This window comes from Hyperoodon ampullatus, assembly GCF_949752795.1.
Source record: "Hyperoodon ampullatus genome assembly, chromosome: 6".
NCBI classification, from domain to species: Eukaryota; Metazoa; Chordata; class Mammalia; order Artiodactyla; family Ziphiidae; genus Hyperoodon; species Hyperoodon ampullatus.
In genome coordinates this window covers 17,406,878-17,431,148 of record NC_136919.1, presented here as the reverse complement: position 1 = coordinate 17,431,148, position 24,271 = coordinate 17,406,878, and the positions used below count along the sequence as shown (strand labels likewise).

General features: G+C 41.2%; 1 protein-coding gene across 3 annotated transcripts in view; it reads right to left on the bottom strand.

Moving 5' to 3' along the window:
- ASTN2 (astrotactin 2) overlaps positions 1–24,271 on the bottom strand; it is a gene marked incomplete at both ends in the record, with an annotated part of 919,723 nt that overhangs the window by 594,707 nt on the left and 300,745 nt on the right. For all 3 annotated transcript variants that reach the window (XM_079706619.1, XM_079706617.1, XM_079706618.1), the window contains one exon: positions 2,076–2,183. In XM_079706619.1, the coding sequence (XP_079562745.1) occupies positions 2,076–2,183 (108 nt within the window). The remainder of the gene's footprint in view (positions 1–2,075; positions 2,184–24,271) is intronic.

Sequence of the window (24,271 nt, the reverse complement as noted above, 5' to 3'; positions counted from 1 at the left end):
ACACCTGTGAGGTGTCTCTTTTCTCCTCCCACTTCATGTCCTCTCTCTACCATCAGGCTTGGGTGCATCCTCCTCTGCCAGAGAACCTCCCAGACTTGTTACATCCCTTCAGGTTGCACTTGCTCCAACCATGCTTGAAGAACCCAGGCAGAACTGGCTTTTGACATCAGTACTCAGGCCCTCCTCCAACTACCAGGCACATCCTTCCCTGGTGGCTTGAGGTGGAAGAACAGGCAGGCCTGAGGCCTTAGTTCTACTCACCAGGAGTGGAAAAGAGAAGGGGAAAAGAGAGGAGACCTTTTTTTTTTTTCTTTTTCCAGTAACTGGGAATGGAGTAAGAGAAAACAAGAGGGGCCAGATGGAAAACCACCATTCACCCTGAGCGCTCGTAATAATCCAGACACTGGGCTAGGAATTGATTTCATTCATTCGTTAATCCTTCATTTGTTCCAATATATGAACCTATAGTTGAACCAAAAATATGGACCCATCCCTGTGTTTGGGGCAGGGATGGAAAGCTGGATACAAGTGACAATGGATGTACCTGTTCTCGTGAACTTCCAGTTCGGTGGAGGGTACAAACATTGCCCAGAGAACGTATCGGTCAATGTAAAATTCCAGGGGTGAAGTCTGCAGAGGGAACGGCACAGGAGCTGGTGTAGAATGAAACAAGGAAATCAGACGTAGGATGGCTCAGCTAAGACATGCCATTTAAATGGAGATGTCAGAGTGAGGAGAAGTGAGTCGGAGAGGGCGGGGGAAGTGTTCTGGGAGAGAATGTTTGTGACGTTTCTGGTGGGACAGATGGGGAAGTGCTGGGGAAGAGAGCTGCGGAGCAGCGCAGACGGAGCCCTGGAGAGATGTGCAGGGCCAGACCCCTCAGGGGATCCTGGGTGTGGCAAGAACTTCACATTCTCTCCCAAACACAAAAGGACGGATTAAAGCTTCTAAGCAGAGAAGAAGCAACACGATCCCTATCTCCGTTATTAAAATGATCTCTCTGGCTGCAGGGTTGAAAATGGGTTGGAAACAGTAGGTGAGAATATTGAGAAGGTGATTGTAACAGTTTTTAAGCAATGGATGCAGAGGACAGGCATTAGGATGGTGGCCGTGGAGAAAGGGAAAAGTTGTTGCCGGGAGTTGTAGTTAAACGAGAGATGCTCTACAGTAGGTCCTTATTAGTTATCTATTGTATAGCACAGGGAACTCTACTCAATATTCTGTAATGGTCTATATGGGAAAAAATCTAAACAAGAGTGGATTTATGTATTTGTATAACAGATTCACTTTGCTGTACACGTGAAACTAACACAACACTGTAAATCAATTATACCCCAATACAAAATTTTTAAAAATAAATAAATTAAAAAAAACTAATAAACAAAAAAAAAAAACAGGAGATGCTCATGTTTCCATCAGTCCCCACCATTACCCTGAGAGGGAGGTACTGCTACCCCATCTTAAACACTGGAATGTTAGGATCACTGCTTCTGTTCTGTGGATGAACAGTGACAGAGCCAAGTCTGGGCCCAGGTCATTGTCTAGCTTCGACTTCCAGGAAGCCCTCCCAGAGTGCTGTTTATTGGAACCAACTGGAGAACTCTCTGTCTGGTCTCTGTGTCAGGTAAATAGAATTTCCTGAGCAAACGCTAGTTTTATCCTGCAGACCCTGTGCATTTTACTGCTGTATGTTTCCTTTTGCACTTTGGTTGCTAAGAATCTCTGAGTTAAGCTGTCAGCTCCTTCTAAGAACTACACAACACAGCATGGCACGGATTACCGTGAATACATCTAAGCTGAATTTGAATTATTTTCCTTACTCCGATTTTCCTTTCAATCCGATTCTCTATTGTGATGGATTTTTTAAAAACTGCATAAACTTAAATTCGCTGAGGAATGGGGTAAGACAGAAAGCAAACAGAGACTGGGTATTCAGGGTATCAGACGCCAAGTTCAGTGTTAACTAGATAGGGACCAGGCTGAAGAAGATTTAGGGTTTGTCGTGAAGCACAAAAGCTGCTTCCCAGATTTTCCTCCAAACCCTGGTTCTGGAACCTTCTCAAGGACTCTGTTACCTTTGCTGCGGCGACGGCTTCGGTACTGCTCCGTGTAGAACGTCAACTGCGTTTCATCGTCTGCCTCTGAACCCGACGTCCCCTTGGTTCTCCCAAAGCTGATTCCCCCTGTGCAAAAATCACAATCCATCAGTCATCACAGGCCTCCAGAAGCTTGTTAAATCTCTCATCCAACCCAAAGATCAGCAACCCCATCCCCAGACTCCTTTCTGTAAATCCCAAGTGACCCTGGAGTTGGCATGATTTATAGAAGGCGTTCAGGCTCTGCCATGGCTCGGACCTGGGTTCTAACCATGGCTTGGCAGCCTTGGGGCTGTGTGACCTTGAGGAGATGCCTCACCTTTCTGAGTCCTGGGTTCTTTCTTTCTAAAATAGGGGAAAAGCTGTTAACCTTGTGGAGTTGCTTTGAAGATTAAAGGAGATGTGATACTTAAATACCTGGTCCAGGGTGGGTACCAGATCATTGTTAGGTATATTGTTGCTTAGAATGATGAACCTATCTCTGAGAAAACATTCCAGGTGACTTAATTTCACACACACGTTTCAGTCAAGTGCTTCCTCTATGCCAGGCCCAGAGCCAGACACAGGACAAGCAAAGATAGATACCACCCGGTCCTTGCCAGCCAGGGGATCATAAGCTAGTCATGGCGACAAATGGGATCCTAAGGAACCTTTAATCTAACTCATGGCCATGTTTCCCACACAATGAGACATGGGGAATATGGGAGAGAGCAATCCATCCCAACACGGAGGACCCGGGAAGGCTTTATGGAGGAAGGTAGATTTTAGGTCAGGGCTGGAAGGATGGATGGGGGGCTTCAGTGGTAGAAAATGGAGTTGGGAGGAGAGGTAAGAGCTGGAGCATCCCTGGGGAGGGGGAGTGTGGGCAGGAAGAGGCACCAGAGCAGAGTGCTAACTGGGAAGGATCTGTTGGAGCCACCCAGGGGAAGTCCCCGAGTGCCACAATGAGGACTGGGGGCTTAATTTTGGATGTCATGGAAGGTTCTGAAGCAAGAGAATCAGTTCAGCAGCTGTGCATGCCAGGAGGGACATGATGGTGGCTCACAGACCTCAGAATGGGTGTCAGGGAGGGAGCACAGCCAGGAGTCTCAGGGATCACCAGGTAAGAGGAGATGGGGGTCTAGGTGAGGCCAGGGCTGGTGAGGATGGAGAGGAAGAGATGAGTGCAAGGGATGCTTCAGAGAGAAACTCAGAGGAACGTGGAGGGGGAAAAAGGCGATGCATTCATACGCTAGGAATGGTTGATTACAAAACCGATAAAGGAAAAAAGGCTAGGAAGAAATACACCAAATTACTAATAACAGTTAATTCTTCAGGGAGAAATATGGGTAATTTTTATTTTCTCTGTGCTCTATTTATTTATTTCTTTTTAGTCCAGGATGTGGAAAGAGAGGGCTTAAAGGACTGGTGAACTCTTTACCCTAGAGAGGAAATGGTGATGGGAGAGCCTCAGAGCACGTTGGGGTGGGAAACAAGAGGGAGTCTGGTTTAGGAGACTGTTTAGTGAATGGAGCTTCAGACACCTACATCAACAGACTACATCTGGGCGGAGGCTCAAGGACCTGGTAAACATGGTTGTCCTGGGTGGAGACATAAGTGGCTGAAGGATGGCGCCGGAGAAAGACTACTTCTCCCTGTAAATGTTTTGTATCTTTTGGATCAGGCACTGTGCAAACCTATTACCTATTCCAAAAATTCCACCTGAAGAAAAGAAAAATATAGAGGAAAATGTTGTTCAATTTGTGAAAGGATTTACTTTGTCACTTCCTCCGGTGGGGCATTTGAAATGACGTTCAGTCCACGAAAATCCCACTCTTAGACATGCTTTCTGTAACAGTTATTACACATTCATTCATTCCAGCAACACATGTAGCAAGCTACTATGTATCTAGAAGATGTCTATACGTTATTACATACAATCCTCATTGTGACATACTCGTAAGGAAAGCATAATTAACATACAAGACAATAATATAAAGACACACATAGGCAAAGTTACTTGCCAAAAGTCACACAACTGATGAGTAGGAGAGTTATGACTCAGGGCTACACTGTCCAGCTCCAGATCTGGGCTCTCCAGTATGTAAACTGCTTTCCCTGCAAACAACTCAAGAGGGAACCTTGGGGAAAGAAGATTGTCCTTTAAGCATCAAGGTGTCAAGTGCTGTGTTATGAGCTTTGCATACATCATCTCATTCCAAACTCATAGTCCTCATGGGAGGGAGGTATCATGATGCCAACTTTACAGATGAAGCAACCAATGTTCAGAAAGGAAGGTGATTTGTGAACAATGAGTGAAGTCAGACTTGGTACCCAAAGGTGTCCGACGGCCAAGCTCAAATTTTTAACCGTTATGACACTGTTTCTCAGTTTAATGCCCTGTAAAATGGAAAAAAATGAATACTTGGCCTCCTCCTTCCTGGAGACAGTATGTTGTAATGAATGGGAGAGGACAAGGGACAACAATACCTGATCACTGTCCCCAAATGTGTCTTCAGCCACTACCTGTCCCTGTCCCTTAGCGCTCATCTCGCCAATCCCCAGCAACTAAAAGCAGGACCTGGAGACAGCAGGAGACTCCAGATTCTACCGGATGCAATTCCCCATTTAAAGGCTCTCCTTTGAAATGGAGTTGGCAGACGCCCCGTGGAGATTCTGGAAGCAGTGGAAGAGCAGAGGTCTTAGAGACCAGTAGGCTTTTAACATTTCCATTAAAATATTTTACTGTTACAGAAGAAGGAAGGAAGGAAGGAAGGAAGGGAGGGAGCGAGGGAGGGACTTTCGTTCACCTACACATAATTTTTGGCCAAGGGGAAAATGAAGGCATGTGATGAAATAGCTGCCTTAAGTACAGGAAGCATCTGTCATACTTCCTGCTGTGTTTGGGCAGCAGAGGAAAAGGCAGGGATCTGCCTGTCAGGAGTCTACTCCATGCCCTTTACTGCTACTGCAGTACTTTTAAACATTCCAGCTAAACCCTCCCTTCCTTCCTCCCTCTCCTCCTCTTTCTCATCTTCCTTCCTTTCCCAAACAAATGGCCTATTATGGTGAACGTGGAAGACAGAATTCAGACAGGAGTCTTTCCCTACTGGGACAGTCTAGCTGTGGCAGCGGGTGAGGGGGAGTCGGGGATGGAAAAGTCACCAGGCAATTCGGATATAATAAGAAAAGCTAAGCCTTCCATAGCACTGTCCCTCTGCCAGGCATGATTCTAAACCCTTTACTTGCATTGCCTTGTTTAATCCTCACAGTAACCCTAAGAAGCAGGTTAATACTTTCCTTCCCCTTTGAACGGATGAGGAAATGAAGGCACAAGGAAAGTCAGTAACCTGCCCGGGGTCACACAGCTCATAAGCTATAAACCCACAGTTCAAATCCAGACAGTGGCTGCACTCGATTCCCTTAGTCCCGAGGCTGATGTACAATAAAATATGAGTAAAGACTTCATTTAATGCCCACAGCCGTCCTTGTAAGGAAGGCATTGTGAACCCTGTTTCACAGATGAATAAGCTGTGCCTCAGAGAGAGGTGATGAGAGGTGCTGAGTGAGGGAGCTGGGATTGAAATCAGGTCTGCCTGCAAAACCTGCCTCATGGCTACAAAAACCTGGGAAAGTGTGTGTGCGTGCGTGCGTGCGTGCGTACGTGCGTGTGTGTGTGTGTGTGTGTGTGAGAGAGAGAGAGAGCGGAGGTAGAGCGGTAGCAAAAGCTTGATGATCTTGACTTCTGAGGATCAGCAGGTCCGTGACTTGCCCCCAGAACCAGGGCACATTTTCCACTTTTCACCGCTTCTCCCTGGAACAGCCATCCTTGTAAGGAAGGCATTGTGAACCTTGCTTTACAGATGAATAAGCCGAGCCTCAGAGAGAGGTGAAGAGACATGCTGAGGGAGCTGGGATTGAAATCAGGTCTGCCTGCAAAGCCTGCCTCATGGCTACGAAAACCTGGGAAAGTGTGTGTGCATGCGTGTGTGTGTGTGTGTGTGTGTGTGTGTGAGAGAGAGAGAGAGAGAGCGAGAGAGAGACAGAGAGAGAGATAGAGCGAGCAGAGGTACAGCGGTAGCAAAAGCTTGATGATCTTGACCTCTGAGGATCAGCAGGTCTGTCACTTGTCCCCAGCACCAGGGCACCTTTTCCACTCTTCACCGCTCCTCCCTGGAACCTCAGCAATTCTACTATAGATAGGAAACTCTCATCACACTCAGCTAGATCCTAGTGATGCCTCCAGCATTCCACATGTTCCCATACCCCAAGACCAAGCCCCTGGCTTCTCCAGGTCCCCCCTCCATTCCCACAACTCTGGCCCTCACATCCCTCCTGTAAGTCCCAAGGTACCATGTTCAGAGTTGAAACTGAGGCTCAGAGAGGCTGCCTCTACATCAACCCAAAATATAATGCAAGCCACAGATGCAATTTTAAATGTTACTAGTCACATTAAAAAGGTAAAAAGTAAACAGATAAAATTAATTTTCAGAATATATTGGATTCAACCAATATATTCAAACTATTATCATCTTAACTTGTAATTAACATAAAATTATTTTTACTGAAATATTTAATATATTTTTCACAAGTTTTCAAAATCCAGTGTATATTTTATGCTCACAGCACATCTCAGCACAGACTAGGCACATTTCAATTGCCTATCATACCAGAGAGCACAGCTCTGAAGGCACTTATATGACACATTTCCTGAGTATAATTAAGGACCAGAATCTGGAGAGATGTATAAGCCATGGGCCCCACTAAGGTGCTGAATTTTTTAAATGTGATTTGGATGAAAAATGGTGTAGTTCAGATTCCATTAAAAGACAATAGCCGGGCTTCCCTGGTGGAGCAGTGGTTGAGAGTCTGCCTGCCGATGCAGGGGACACGGGTTCGTGCCCCGGTCCGGGAGGATCCCACGTGCCGCGGAGCGGCTGGGCCCGTGAGCCATGGCTGCTGAGCCTGCGCGTCCAGAGCCTGTGCTCCGCAACGGGAGAGGCCATGGCAGTGAGGCCCGCGTACCGCAAAAAAAAAAAAAAAAAGACAATAGCCATTGTCTCTGCCCTCAGGCACTTAAAGGCTAGTAGGTTTTTAGATTGGTCTAATCCATGAGTCATGAAAGGTCATGCACTTCTGTACAAGAAATTAGGGTACTGGAGTCAGATATGCGTTCTAACCATGGTCCCACTTATTAGGTGTGTGGGCTTGGGCAAGGCCCCCAAACTGTCTGAATTCACCTTTAAAAAGAGGACAGTAACTCTCAGCTCACACGGTCACTATGAGGAAAATGATACGGTGTATGTAAACAGCACAAAGATCAGAGAAGTGAGAGTGAGGGCACACTCCTCGTTCATTCAGTGCTTGCCTGAGTTTAGGAGAAGAAATGGAAATGCCACTGAGTGGGAGTGGCGACTCCCTGCCTTCTGTGACATTGTAGGGAGGTGACAGCCACCCAAGGCGAACAGCCTCTGAGTGTCCATAGAATCTGCAGGGGCCACAGGCCAATTGCAGACTGACTTGGAGATGATTCAGACAAATGGAAAAGGGCCCCCTCTACTAGCATTTTAATATGAAATTGGTGATACAGTGAACTAAAGTACAGCCATTAATTATACAGGGCTGCTCAAGTATTTCTATTTAGGGGCCGAGAGAAAGTGAGAATGGCAGAGGCTGGCAAGAGGAAAGGAGAGGAAGCAGCAGCTCCTTGGCCCTTGTTCCATAGGCCTCTGTTCCTTCTGGTCCTGAGTGGTCTGGGATGGAGCATGAAGAAGACGGGCAAAGCACATACCATAGTGGGATAAGCACCGCTCTGGACACCTTATACACAATATCCCATCCACACTTCACATGGGGTCTGAGAGGTAAGAATCATCCCAGTTTTACTGAGGGGCAAACCAACCTGCGGAACCTCAGTACTGCTTATCTAAGATCACACAAATTATAAGCCACGGAGCCCCCCAGTTTGAACCTGGATTTTGTCTGATTCAAACCCCCCTTAGGGCTTCCCTGGTGGCGCAGTGGTTGAGAGTCCGCCTGCCGATGCAGGGGACGCGGGTTCGTGCCCCGGTCCGGGAAGATCCCGCATGCCGCGGAGCAGCTGGGCCCGTGAGCCATGGCCACTGAGCCTGAGCGTCCGGAGCCTGTGCTCCGCAACGGGAGAGGCCACAACAGTGAGAGGACCACGTACCGCAAAAAAAAAAAAAAAAAAAAAAAAAAAACCCTTAGTCATTAGGGCAATGCAAATCAAAGCCACAATGAGATAGATACCACTTCTTAGGCACTAGGTTGGCCACAATCAAAATAATAAGAAAATAACAGGTGTTGGAAAGGATATAGAGAAACTGGAACACTCACACATTGCTGGTGGGAATGCAAAATGGTGCAGAAAGTATGGAAAACAATTTGACAGTTGGTTCCTCAAGAAGTTAAACATAAAATTACACATGACCCAGGAATTCTGCCCCTAGGCATATCCAAAAGAATTGGAGAGGGTATTCAAATAAATACTGGTACATGAATATTCATAGCAGCACTACTTACAATAGCCAAAAGCGGAAACCCACATGTCCACCAGCTGATGAACAGATAAACAAAATGGGGTCTATTCATACAATGGAATATTATCCGGCCATAAAAACGAATGCTGGACACATGTTACAACACGGATGGACCTTGCAAACAGCGCTTTGGATCTGAGCAAAACATTTTGCTAAGTGAAAGAAGCCAGACATAAAAAGTCATATGTTATATGGTTCTATTTATAGAAAACATCTGAAATAAGTAAGAAATAGTCATTGCCAGGGCTGTGCAGAGGGAAGAGAAGAATAGGGAGTGATTGCTAATGAGTTATGGGGTTTCCTCTTGATGTACTGGAAATGTCTGGGAACTAAACAGAGGTGATGGTTGCACACCTTGTGAATGTATTAAATGGCAATGAATTTACACACTTTTAAATAGATAATCGTTAATTTTATGTTACGTGAATTTTGCCTCAATAAATAAAATGTTTTAAAAAGAGAGAGAGAAACCCTCTGTTTGCTTTGCAGCATCGCAAGACTCATGATAAAACTGTATAATGGGGAACTGTGAGAGCAAAGTGGAGACATCACAGAGCCCTGTTGAAAGCGTCCAGGCTCAAGGCATCCTGACCCAGTGTTTGAGGTCACAGAGGGTGACCAGTCAGTCTGTCCCAGACCCAGTAGTCACCTCAAATAACCACAACACTCATTTTTTCATTCATTCATTCAACGATTATTGACCAAGTGTCCACTCTGTATCAAAACATTGTTTCTGGGCACTGAGGGAAGATAAAGCAGTGAATAAAACAGACAAAACTTCCTGACGTTTGTTCTGGAGTTTCCTTCCTGGTGAGGAAGCAGTTAAAATATTCCAGGCATGATGCTGAGCCCTCTACATGGGAATTATCTCAATTTTGCTGATAAGTAAACTGAGACATTCAGAAGTTTATAGAGATTCCCCCAAGATGACACAGATATTTTGTGGCAAGGAGAGACCTGACCTCAGGTTTGCTCTGAGGCAAATCAGGGCATCCGAACAACTTGAAAGCCATATTATGGAAAAAGCTGGAGCAATTGTTAGGATGTATAGTCTATCCTGGGCCTGAGAATTAACTCATTGCCAATGTACTTTCTCTTACTGGGCTGCCCTGTCCACAGACCTGCTCTGCAGCCCCCAGCTGACCCACTCCTCCACACTCCATCTCTTGTGCTCTTGGTATCATGATGGATGGTGGTGACATGTTAAATTATTCAGACTCCGTGTCTTCCTCGAGCTGGTGACAGCAATACTGCATTTTTAGATTGCCCAGAACTGTGCCAGATAGAGAAATATGTAGCTTGGGAATGCAAAACCCATCTGACCCCCAACTGCCCAGGGAATACAAATGGTACCAGTCAAGGGAAGAGGACAAAAGTGGCTAAACTTCCCACACCCTAAACCACACAGCTCGCAATTGCTCTGAGCTCTAGGGCTAAACCACAGATGTTCACACACATCCACCATTTGGAGATGCTCTGACCACAACTGCTACCTGTCATCAGGTACCACTATAGGCCAGGCACAGGGCCAGGCACTTCACCCAGAGGTGACTACACATATTCCTATTCCTCCAACATGGAAACAGAGTCTGGGAGACATGGCCCTCCTTGTCCATAGTCACAAAGCCAGGAAGTGGTAGGACCTAGATTCAAACCCAGGTTTACCTGATCGCCAGAGAAGAAGATTCTGCAGCATTCTTGGGATTTATGTTGAATTTTTAAAAATTGATCTTTATGGTTAAAAAATATCTTTATGGTAAAATATAATTAAACATGATTGTTTATAATTTCAGGGGAAAAAATATGACCTAGAGGCCCATTTATAGGGGACTGCTTAAAAAAATGGTAGCATATCTCTAATACAGACTTTTATGATATCATTAAATACAGTGACATAAATCTCTATTTATTGACATGCAAACCTCCCCATGATATATTGTTGAATGGAAAAGTAAACAGAGAAGAATACAAAGAGGGATTTCACTTGTGTAAATTTATACATATTTGCTGATATTTGGTGTGAATTCCACTGAGTACGTGTAATAAAATTAAATATATTTTAATTTAAAAAATAAAGAAGAGGAAAGTAGAAGTCATTCTGAGATATTCATGATCTAGGGTTATGAACCAAGCTTAAAAAAGCATATTGCAAAACAGTAAGTGCAAAACGATCCTATTGTTTTAAAAATACACACACACATAAAGTATGTAAATGTATGCATATATATACATATATATACTTATATACACACATGCACACGCACAAAAAGATATTGAAAGAAATATATGAAGATGCTCTAGTGGTTATTCCCTGGGTAGTAAAATTTGGAGTATTTAAAAAATTTTTCTTATTGTTCTTCATCTGCATTTTATAATTTTCCTCCAATGAATATCTAATGCTTGGTTACTGTAAAAAAACATATTTAATAAAAGTTATGTTTATTTTTTTTTAATGGATTGTCTTTATTGCTCCAGCTTAAGCTATTCCTCACTTGACCTTTAGTGTAATATGGCCATCCCAGAGGTAATCATTCCACTATCCAAGAAAGGACAAATCTCAATTTATCCCCAGATTTTGGCTCAAAGAACTGCTTGCCTGTGGAGGGGAAGCTCTCCGATCAAGCTTAACTCAGTATCTCATGACAGTAAAGCTTTATCTTCTGGAATATCCCATTGCTTCCTGTGGGAGGCTGGATTTTCCAAAGATAGCCATAACAAAATCTCCCATCCCACATTCTCTTCTGCAATGTGACTTTTGCCACTCCCCTGTCAAAGGTGAAGGCTAATTTCTCTCACCTTGAATCTGGGCTGCCTTAGGCATGCGTTTTTAATAAAGAGGCATGACTCTGCATAACCTTTGGGCTGGGTCATAAAAGGCGATGCAGCATCTGCTTGGCTCTCTTGACATGCTGATTCTCTAGACACTTACTCCATTTTTGAAAACCTGCCCCTCACTGTGAGAAGTCTTAGCCACAAGGAGAGGCCAAGTGTAAGTGGTCCAGTCAACAGTCACAGCTGAGCCCAGCTTTCAAGATATCTCAGTCCAGTGGGGAGGGGGAAGGGGAAGCTGGGACGAACTGAGAGAGTGGCATGGACATATATACATTACCAAATGTAAAATAGATAGCTAGTGGGAAGCAGCCGCATAGCACAGGGATATCACCTCGATGCTTTGTGACCACCTAGAGGGGTGGGATAGGGAGAGTGGGAGGGAGATGCAAGAGGGAGGGGATATGGGGATATATGTGTGCATATAGCTGATTCACTTTGTTATACAGCAGCAACTAACACAACATTGTAAAGCAATTATACTCCAATAAAGATGGTTAAAAAAAAAAAAAGATATCTCAGTCCAGGTGGCAAAAATGTGAGAGAAGAAGCTTCTAGTTGATTCTAGCCTCCAGACATCTGAGTCACCCACAGGTGTTTGAGTATTTCCAGCTGAGTCTCAGTCATTGTAAAGCTGACAGTCTATCTTCCCTTTCTTGTTTATGAATTCCTGACTCTAGAATCCATGAGCAAAATAAGACTGTTGTTTTAAGGCACTGAGTTTGGGGTGGTATACTATGAAGTAGTAGGTAACCACAACACTCCCCTTTGTCTAGTCCTACAAAAACATCCACACTCCTTCCAACCTGTCCCCATATGGCAGCCCTGAGCAATGGGAAGATGAACTGGGTGTCCAGAGACCCACATCCTAAGTCTGTCCTGTTAATAACATACTGTATGACTGAAAAAAAAAAGCATTAACATCTAGTAAATACCGGGTTGGTCTAAAAAGGTTGATGTTATGGAAAAACCCAAACGAACTTTTTGGCCAACCCAGTATTACATAACAATGCTTTACTTTCTTCCCAAAGATAGTAATTCATTTGACTCTCACAATAATTGCATGAGCTATTGTTATCCTCATTTGAAAGATAAGGAGACTGAATGAAAGACACTACAAATGACTTACTCCAGGTCACAAAGCTCATAAATGGCAAAGACTAGAATACAGTGTCAGGCCCAGAAGGTATACACAAGAGAATAAGAGAGCAGATTCGGGTCCGTGAGGCTGGCCAAGAATGAAGTTCCCCTCTAGATTCTGTAATAAATAATTTCCCCTCTAGATTCTGTCCAACCTTTTAGAATCATGGGCTCAGGCTGTCCCATGACCCCATACAATGGCCTTTCAGCTGTCTGAAGACTGCTCATGTGCCCATTTATAATCTTTCCATCCAAGAAAAATATCCCTACTAATACCTTCAGCCATTCCTTATATCACACATTTTACAAAAATTATGATTTTTTGGATTACAGAGTCAATGCCTATTTATTGTAGAAAATTAGAAAAAAAAATAAGAAAGCACAAAGAAGAAAATAATAACCAAGTCAAATGCTATCACTACCAATTGACCTTTCTTACTTCTAGGTTTTTACCTTTTATATGCACATGTTTTTACAACTAGATTTTATGGTCTTTTTACATGAGTACATCTTGTGAGTTTTGTTAAAAATATCTAAGCATATATTGATTTATTCACTTATGTCAGAAATACATATTGGGATCCAACTATACTCTTCACACTTTTGCTATTACATAAATTACATATATCAAATGTGTGTGCATATGCACACATTTAGATCTATATCTAGATTTATATGTATATCAATATAATCATCTATACATATTTAGATACCTAAAACCACCAAAGTGTTAATAGTGATTTTCTCTGAATACTGAGATTTTCTTCTTCTTGTTCACCTTCCTGTTTTTGTTTTTTTTTCTTAATGAATTGAGATGGCTTGTGGGATTAAGACAAAGCTAAATAAACTATGTCACACACATTATCCCATATCATTAAGTACTGACTCCAATATCATTTAATGCCTGCAATATATTCCACTCTATCGATGTATATTTTAAATCAATTCTCTATTGTTTACATTTTATATTGTTTCCAATTTTCACTGTAATATTGCATCACACCTTCCTAAAGATAAATCTTTCTGCACATCCCTATGCATCCATGTGTAGAATTTTCTTGAGAGTAAAAAGATGAATCGCTGGGTCAAAGGGTATTGACATAGTTAAAGCTTTTGATCTATATTGTCAAGATGTCCTCCAGAAAGGTTATACCAATTTCATCCTGATCAGTTGTATATAAGAGTGATTATTTCACTATTTCCTCTGTAACACTGGGTATTGCATCACTGCTTTCCAATCTTTGTGATTTTGATGTGCATCCCATATTTCAAATTCATTTTGTCAGATTCTTTTCAACATAGTCCAATTTGCTCAACTCCTTTTTGAGTTTTGATGTCCAGAACTAGGCAGGATAATCCAGGTGTGTTCTGACCTACACCGAGCAGAAACGGACGGTCACCTCCCTTTCTCTGAACACGAAACTTATAATAATGCAATCCAGGACTGCTTCCGCTTTACCGGCAGCTGACTTGTGTTCAATATGCCCTCAGTTCTTTGTTCACATGCACTGCAAATAAATCTGGTCTTTCCCATCATGTATTTATAAAATTGATTTTTCTAAAACCAAAGTAAAAAACATTTTATACTACCAAGTTGTATCTATTTCAGCCCTTTCTTCTAGTATCTCAGGATATTTTTGGTCCTAATCTTGTGATCTCATGTTTTCATTATTCCCTGACTATATGTCCCCTGTGAATTGGATAAATATGAAAAGGAACAGGAGGTACGAAAAGGAATGAAAGGTTACTGAGTGTCTACAACATGTCAAGTCACAGATTAGATGTTTATGTAACTTAAAATCACATAGTACGTTTAAGAGTATAATGAAGTTGATGCTGGCCTCTTTGTTTCAAATATTAAGAAACTGATGTGTGCAGAGATTATTTGTCTTTGGCAAGGCCATACAGCCAGTACAGAGAAGGAATGCATTGGGATGTCTAACTGTGGTCCTTGCTATTCCCAGAGTTCCATGCCAGGCCTTCCCTTACCTAAGGCAAGGACATCAGTGCTGAAGAGACCTAGATGGAGAATAGAACTTGATAGCTCATGGCTATAGAACTCTCTTCAAATTGACATCAGTCCCTTAATGAAAACTCTTTGGAAACATATAATTGAATAAAACTGACTATACTATCAAGCACTCTACAATTTCCTCCTTTGAAAACCAACAAAAAAATGTTGTTCATTCAATAAATATCTGTTGAGAGCCTATAATATACCAGGTAACGGATATGCAGTAGACAGTAAACAGAAATATTCCCTGCCATCACAGAATTGGCACTTAATTGGGAAGATGGAATATTCAGATAAACACATGTAAAAAGCAATACACCTATGAGAAGCTTTGTCAAATATCTTGCTGACACTTAGATATCCTGTTTCATGGTATCTCCCTGATCTACCTGTGCAACAAGTATATCCAAAGTAGAACTGCAATTCACCTGGCATGATTTATTTGCAGTGAACCCAAGATGGCTTCTGACGCTCCCAACTTCTGATCCCACACACTCACTATGTAAATTTGGCCAACTCATCTTATTGTGCTTGAGGATCAAAATCATGTTTCAAAAGTGCTTCACCACTTACTTGAAATCAGGATAAGATTTGCGCATTTCAGATTTTTGGCTTCTCTGCCTACCTTTATTCCTCCAAGAGTGTAAGTAACTTTGTGGTTCTGAAAACATATCTTCATATTATTTTAGCCCTGGAAAAGTAATTTGCTTGGGTTGAGAGACTGAACTTGAGGAAGACACTTCAAAGTAAATACTTAGTACCTCCTCTGTGTGTTAGAACTCCATTCCTTATGAAACATCTTTATTCTCCCCTTACTAGTTTTCAGATTGTTTTCTTGATATAAGTGACAGATCTGACAGACTCAGAATGAATTTAGTTTTATACTTTCATCTGGTTATAAGGTTTCAGTTGTTTCATGCAATGGGACAATCATCTTCTTGTTCTTACTGTTCCAAAAGCAATTTTAAAAGCTTGTTTTATTTGTCTTCTTTCCAATTTGCCCACCAGGCACTGACAAATTTGAAGTCTCAGCCTTTCTGGGAGTATTTTCATAAGTTTAGGCTAAACTGTTCCACATTTTGGCCTTTTTCCCATGTATTAGTTTCCTGTGCAAATATAGCTTCCCCCTCTATGCTTCCCAAATTCCTCCTTCATTGTAATTCTCTGTGATTATTTGTTCAGAATTTCATTTTTCAGAGTCTTCCTCTCTGTAATACCTTTATTTCATTTTAGAGTCTCCGGTCATAGAACCAGAAAACTCTATCTTCTGGCATTAAAATATTATGTGTATATGTGTTCATAAATTCTTGGTTATAATTTTTCATCTCTTCAAATAGAAAAATGTTATTTCTTGGTTTAATAATATCCAGCGCTGGCAAGGGTTTTATGAAATGATCACTTTCCTAAATTGCTGCAAGCAGTGCAAATTTGCACAGCCCTTTTGGGAAGCAATTTGGCAATATAAAAAAGAGCCTTAAAAAATCTCCATCCCTTTTGACCCACTTCTGGGAATTCACCCTAAGGAAACCATCCTAAATATAGGAAAGGCTTTATGCAGCTTTACACTCATTGCCTATGCAGCTTTACACTCATTGCCATGTTATTTATAAATATAGAAAAATGGAAATATCCAACTTGAGGGGAATAATTAATTATGCTGGAATATTAAAAGGGTCTTGATGAGGATGAGATGTTGTAGAAATTATTTGTGCCTGCCCAATATCCATTTTGAGAAAGGAGGGTAAAAAACATAAACTCTATATTATAAAATAATAATCATTGAATATAGTAGAGATTCTGCTTATGGCATAAAGGAATAAAATATTAGCAGGCCAACCCTCTTGCAGATAACAACAATAAATTTCGGACAAAAAAAGAAAAAAAAATGCTACCTGAGGGCTCTGGAAAGTAAATAAAAGCAGGTATGTTTTGGGAAGGAGTTGAAACTTGGAGAAAGCAGGCAGCATTGGGTGAATTTCCTATGTTTCAGGGTTGGTCCTGAGGGTAGGTCACAGTTTCTGTATGGCTCAGGGCAACAGAAACAACAGGACAAAGACTGATTTTTTTTCTGGACTGAGGACCCAGTAGACGGATCCCAGATCAACCGAATGCTCCCAGGGAGTGAGGGAGAGACCCCAAAAATGGAGAGACCTAGAGAAGGGTTTTGTAGTCTGTCTGTAGTCTCTGTCCACATCTCTGGTTGACCTCTGAACTATATATGTTTAAGGCAGACTCCAACCAGCTCAGCTGGAGGAAAAAAGTAATAATAATAACTGAGATTTAAGATGTTGCTCACCACAGGCAAGACAGCTGGAGTCTAACCAAGTTCACTGCCTGCAAAACAACATTCAACATTCTTTGGAGAAAAAGAATCCAAGAATCTTCATACAATAAATTCACAACTTCTAGAATTCAATCCGAAATTATTCAACATATGGTGAACCAGGAAAGTTTCATCCATTCCCAAGGGAAAAGACAATCAGCAAAGGTCAACCTAAGATGATGCAGATGGACGAGGACCTTAACACAACTACTATAACTGTGCTCAATGGGGGTAAGGAAGAAGATAATTATAATGAATAAAAAAAATAAGAATTATGAGCAGGAAAATTATACACAAACATACGTACAGCAGATGAAGTTTTAAAAGGAAAAAAAATTAAACATATATGTGATTTTTTTTTAACCACTGTATGGGCTTAATAGAATGGAGATAACAGAGAAAATAATCATTGCCTTGAAAACAGATTAATAGAAATTCTCTAATCTGAAGAAGAGAGAAACGAAAGATTGAAAAAAAAATTAAACAGTGTTTAAGGGATCTACAGGACAATACCAAAAGTTCTAAATATGGATAAAAAGAGTTGCAGAAGGCAAAGAGAGAAAACAGAATAATAACTTTAAAAATTAAAGTAATAATGGTTGAAATGCACCAAATTTAGCATAAGATATAAACTAGCAAATTTGTAAAGCTCAGGGAACAGAATAAATATGAGGGGGGAAAAAAGTCTATCCTTATAGTCAAACAGCTGAAAATCAAACATACAGAAACAGCTTTGCTCTAGCCATTTCAATATGGCAAGAAAAAGAAATAAAAAACAGAGTATAAAGGAAATTAAACCATATTTTTTGCAGATGACATGACTGTTTAGAAAAAGAATCATAAGAAATCTACAAAACTATTAGAATAAGTGACTTTAGTTTGTAAGATGAAAGTTTCACATAAGAAAGTTAATTGTATCTTTATATATAGGCAGCAAACAACTGGAAAATAAAATTTAAAAAACAATTCCACACAACAGTACAAGAAAGTCTAAACTACACAATAATAAGTTTAACAACAGGCATGCAAGATCTCTTCAATGAAAACAACATAAAACTGCTAAGAGAAATGAAAGAAAACCTTAAAAAATGGAGAAATATACCACATTTGTGGGTTGCAAGACTCAATATTGTTAAGATGCCATTTATCCCCAGACGTATCTATAGATTAAATGAAACACTACTTATAATCCCAGCAGCTTTTTTTTTTTTTGGTAGAAATCAACAAGATGATTCTAAAATTTATATGGAAGTGCAAATAACCTCCAATAGCCAAGCAATTTTAAAACAGGACTAAACTGGAGGACTTAACACTGCCTGTTTTCAAGGCTTGCTATAGTGCATTTTTGGCTAAAGGATAGGCATATAGATTAATGCAACAGCATAGAGAGTTCAGAAATATACACAACGGATTTTTCATAAAGTTGTCAAAGGAAAACCTTCTCAACAAATGTTGCTGGAACAACTGGAGAGCCATATGCTAGAGGAAATGAGCACAGACCCTTAGTTCATGCTGTATACATATATTAACTCAAAATGTATCCTAGAACTAAAAGTAAATACTAAAACTATTAGCCTTCTAGTAGAAAACAGGAAAAATGTCTTTGTGACATTGGGGTAGGCAAAGATCTTAGATGGGGAACCAAATGCATGAACCATAAAATAAAAAAATATATATAAATAGAACTTTATAAAAATGAAAATAAATCTTCTAAAGAGATCACGAAGACAAGACAAGCCATAGAATGGGAGAAATTGTCTGTAATACATATATCTGACAAAGGACTTGTATCCAGAAAATATAAAGACTCCTTATAATTCTATAAAAAGGAAACAAAAACTCAGTTGAAAAATTGGCAAGTTATTTGAAGAAATACTTCAAGAAAAAAACAAATCTCAGAATGGCAACAAGCACATAAAAAGATGCTTAAACTCTTTATTCATCAGGAAAATGAAAATTAAACCACAATGAGATACTACTACACAACCATTAGAATGGTTAATTTTTAAAAAAAGATCAGCCTTACCAATTTTGACAAAGTTTTGAAGCATGCGGAATTCTCATACACTGCTGATGAGAATGTGCATCAGGTACTTACTCTGAAAAAAAATTTCTCGAAAAGTTAAACCCACAACAACCATATGACCCAGATATTCCATTCCTAGTTATTTACTAAAGAGAAATGAAATCATATGGCCACACAAAGACTTGTGCATGAATGTTTGTAGCAGCTTTATTCACAGTAGCACAAAAGTGCAGTCAACCCCAAAGTCCATCAACAGGTGAATACATAAAATAAAGCATATCCATATAAATGGAATAATAGCCAGTATTTTAAAAGGAACTCCCAATACATGCAAAACAGGTGAATCTCAAGGTAACTAGGTAGAATGAAAGATACCACACACAAAGAATACATACTGTCTCATTCCATTTAAATGAAATTCTAGATGAGGCAAATTCAATCTACAGTGACAAAAAGAGGATCTGTGGTTGCCTGATGTTGTGGATAGAAAGAAGGATGAATATAAAAGGATGTATTATAAAAGGTGATGTATTATAAATTGTGTACTCTAAATGGATGCAGTTTATTGTACATCAAATATACCTTAATTTAGTTGATTTTTAAATTGCATATAGAAAAATATAAATCAAGCTTGAAAATTAACTACAGCAAAATTTAAATGTTGGTAATATTTAGATAATGGGGTTATAGGAAGTTTTTATTTTTCTGGTGGCACTTTTAGGAATTTTAGAGACTTGCTTTAATGAACACAAATCATTTTAACTTTAAAAAATAAACAAGTTTATGACATGGATTAGATTAAGAGCAGCCTCCTGTTCCTGGTTACATGTATGATTAAGATATGCATTTTTGTCTAAGACATATTATTTCCAAATAATACTCTTTTTGTTGGTCAGAATCAAGGGCAAAGAGGTAATCCCAGAGGGATAAGTGTTCTCCTTCTCATCTACATTTCAGGCATGAAACTGGAACACAGACAATTCAATAATTTATCATAAATAATGTTGTTAGCAGAATAAGTCTTCCTGTACCTATCTGAAGAACTGAGGCCTTCATTGATACACTGCATTAGCTCTGAACTGTATTATGCATTCAAAATTCATTATACACACACACACACACACACACACACACACACACACACACACACCCCTCCATCCATCATGGAAGGTCCAAAAACGCTTGGCTTTGGAGTCAGGATACCTGAGTTTGAGTCTTGGTTCATTAATTCTGTTTTACTGTGGTGGTTTTAAACACAGCCCCCAGATTGTTTAACACACCTCTCATTGAGAAGTACAATCTCCTACCTTTGAATCTGTGTGGGCTTGTTCCTGCTCTGACTAACAGAGAATGGCAGAGGTGAGGCTGTATGTCTTCCAAGGCTCAGTCAGAAAAGGCCATGAAGGAGTGGATAAAGAAGATGTGGTACATACATACAATGGAATATTACTCAGCTATAAAAAAGAACTAAATAATGCCATTTGCAGTGACATGGATGGACCTAGAGATTGTCATACTGAGTGCAATAAGTCAGACAGAGAAAGACAGATATCATATGATATTGCTTATATGTGGCATCTAAAAAAATGGTACAAATGAACCTATTTACAAAACAGAAATAGAGTCACAGATGTAACAATAGGAAACAAACTTATGGTTATCGGGGGGAAAGGGGTGGGAGGGATACATTGGGAGATTGGGATTGACATACACAACCCACAATACATAAAATGGATAACTAATAAGGATCTACTGTATAGCACAGGGAACTCTACTCAATACTTTGTAATGGCCTATATGGGAAAAGAAAGAGTGGATATATGTATATGTATGACTGATTCACTTTGCTGTACACCTGAAACTAACATAACATTGTAAATGAACTATACTCCAATAAAAATTTTAAAAAAGGAAAAAGAAAGAAAAGGCCATGAAGTTTCTCCTGGTTCTCTTGGGAGGGTTGCATTGAGAGAAGCCAGTCACCATCTAAGAAGTCTGACTCTCCAGAGACTACCATGTTGGAGGGGCCACCTGTAGAAGCACTAGTCAACAGCCCCAGCTGAGCTCCTCGCCAACAACTAGCATTAGCTGCCAGCCATGCAAGTGGGCCATTTTGGATGTCCTGACCAGCTGACTCTTCAGACGACTGCAGCCCAAGCTGGTGTCTGACTGTAACCACATGAAAAATTCCAAGCCAGAGCTGCCCAGCCAAGTCCTTCCCAAATTTCTGACCCACAAAATTTTGGGTAAAATAAAATGGTGGCTGCTTTTAGCTACAACATGTGGGGCAATTTATTATGCAGCAATAATACCTGTACTCACACAGTGATCATGGGTGAGTCACCTGACATCTTTAAACTCTGAAGTGTTACATCTCTAACCGAATATCATGTTAGAACTGTTGCAAGGATGAAAAGGATCTTGTGAACCTTGGAGTTCTGAGCTAATACTTGTGGTTTTATTTTATTTACTTATGTATATGTTTACTTAATACACTTATTGAATGCTTACTGTATGTCAAGCCTGTGTGGTAGGCTAGGGTATCACCATGAACAGGATACAGTCCCTCCAGTCAGATAACTCAGATCTGGATGGAGGAAGTGGTCAGGAAACCAGGAGATGGACTGAAGTGTGGAAAGGCCACCACGTGGGTCAGTGCAGGAACTGTGGAACACATTGTAGGGGCTCGTTCCTACCATCCTAGGGGCAGCACAGAGAATGGTCAGGATTCCGATTAGAAGTGTGGAAGTGCGGGGAGGCATGAGAGTGGAGGAGACACCACTGCATAAGAGAAGCAGAGCGTGCGGCTTAGCTCAATCGTCAGTGAGTTGAAACTACAAAAGGAAAGTGGACTGTTGTACAGAGGAAGGGGGTTTCTTGTGACCTGTGTAAATCTTGGTGAAAGAAGACTTCACAATGTGGCATGACAGAGTAGTGCCTTCCGTGCATCTGTCTAGGCACACAAGAATAAAACAATAAGTAGGCAAACAAATAATCAAGAACAACAGACTCACATAATTGCTACCCTTAAATAATCTTTGTCACTTTGGACAAGCAAAGCAGGAGGTAAGGTTAAGGGTACAAGATTTCACGAGAAACGTCTCATTCTGCTCAATGCAAGGATGGAGAATGGTAAGACTAGGAGGCCACCATGGAAGCCTGGCTCCAAAATCTTTGCAAAACCCCTGTTTCCAAGTCAGAGTTACGCAGGGATAGGCCTGCCTTAGGCCTAATGGCTGTGCCATAGCCAGTAGAGTTATTCCTTGATTGTCAGATGACCATGATCATACTCAGGAAGTGTGGGGGGGGTAGGGGAGGGGGGTATCAAGGAGAATCTAAGCATCAGCAAAAAAACAAAAACAAAAATAAAAAACACATCACCTTCCCATTCGTCATTTAAGTAGGTCCATTTAACAACTCCACGACGTAAGCAGAATAAGCAGAATGGTGATTACCAATGTGTAAGGCAGGTGTCTAGAAGATGACAGAAGAACAAGTGATTCACAACCAGCTCTTGGGTGTCTGCACCCAGGGCTCTTCCCCTATACCTCTTGTGGACAATATGATAACTTAGCACTTCAGAATGGTGATGTGTGGTGACTACAGTGAGGTTCTCAGGGTACTCAAGGCCTCAGGCAGGTGAAGAGGAGAGAGAAGGGGACCTGTGTGGAACGAGGGACCTCAGTCTCCCCTTCACTGGGAAAGGTCCAGTACTCTCTGCCGCAGAGACATGAAGGGCTCTGGACAGATGCCTAATTTACTGAGCTCAGATCCATGCGAAATGAACTCAGTGCAATTTGCTATTTGCCCTCCTTCTTTCCTCCCTTGCAGAAGTTTACAGTTTTTAGACAGCTTGGGTGGGCGGGGAAGTAAAGTTAGAAAAAGAGGAAGAAAAAGAAAGACCAAGCAGTTGTAATACCCAGAGGGGTGCCAATACAGCTGTATTAGGAAAGAGTTGGGGGCTTTCTTGGGGGGCAGGAAGAGTTCTCCCATAATGTCTCAAAATGTAGGCAGGGGCTTTTCCCCTCCTTTAGTTCTTGGTGTGGAACCAGGCACACAGCAGGTGCTAGCAAGGGCTGGCCAGAAAGAATGAAGCAGGAGGAACTGTTCTCACCAGCACCCCCAAGGTGTGATGCTACAGATGCTTTGAAGAGACTTTCTCCAGATTAATCCTGTTTGCTGAGTTATTAGCCTTTCAATCGCAAACAGAAATACTCCACCATGCCCTGAGAGTCTGCATTTTCAGTTCCCTCTGCTACCATTCCCCCCTCAGCCCTCCCACACTTCCATCCCAGAAGAAGACAGCATCGTTTCAAAGCAGACACCACAACTGAGTTTTTCTTCAGACATGGCCATCTACGGGCACACTTTGCATCCCTCTGGGTGTAAGATTCCACCCAAAGGTTCCTGCATCTTACAACAGCTGGGCAGAAGGCAGGTGAAATCCCTTTTTAAAAGCACTGTTATGCAAAAAAAAAAAAAAAAAAAAAAAAAAAAACGCCACGATTTCCAACCTCTCTCCACTTCCTACAAGGCTACAAGCACCAGGGAATTTCACTGTCATTCCAAATGGGATTCACTGGCAAGTTACAGAGACTCATTAATCATTAACTAAGACCTAGGATTCCTGGGTCCTCACCCCGGTTCTATCAAAGTTGCCATGTGGCTTCTGGTCACTCATTTAACTTCCCTATTTTCTTATAAGAGAAAAATAATGGTTATCTTCCCCATAGATTTTGCAAAGTTACTATTCAGTTCAGATGAGAAACTCTTAAATGGCCAAGTCAGAATTCTTGATGGGTCTTCCCCAACCTGCTACTCTCCCAGGCTCCCCATCTTAAATAAAAAAATGATCTCTAGTCATGCACTTACTTACTCAGGCCAAAACATGGCAGCCATCACTGGGCCCTTTCTTTCTCTCCTAGAGAAAAGACAATCCAACCTCATTTCTTTCTGTCCGCCTCGTCACTCACAGGGAATCATTCGCCCTGGCCTTTTTCATCCAACACATTAACCTTGTTCTTGCCCCAGGGTCATGACACTGCTCTTTCCTCGTCTGGAATGTTCCTTTTCTACTTCATGTAGGGCTCTCCTCAAATGTCACCTCCTTGGAGAAGTCTTCCCTGACTACCCTATCTGAGATACTAGTTTTCTTTTACTCCCACATGCTCTACTTTATTTTTCCTGCTTTATTTTTCTTCATAACATTTATTAATATCTGAAATGATGCCATGTCTTTGTTTGCTGCCTCTCTCTTCCATCAGAATAGAACTGTCAGGAGATTAGGATCTCTGTTTTTTCTAT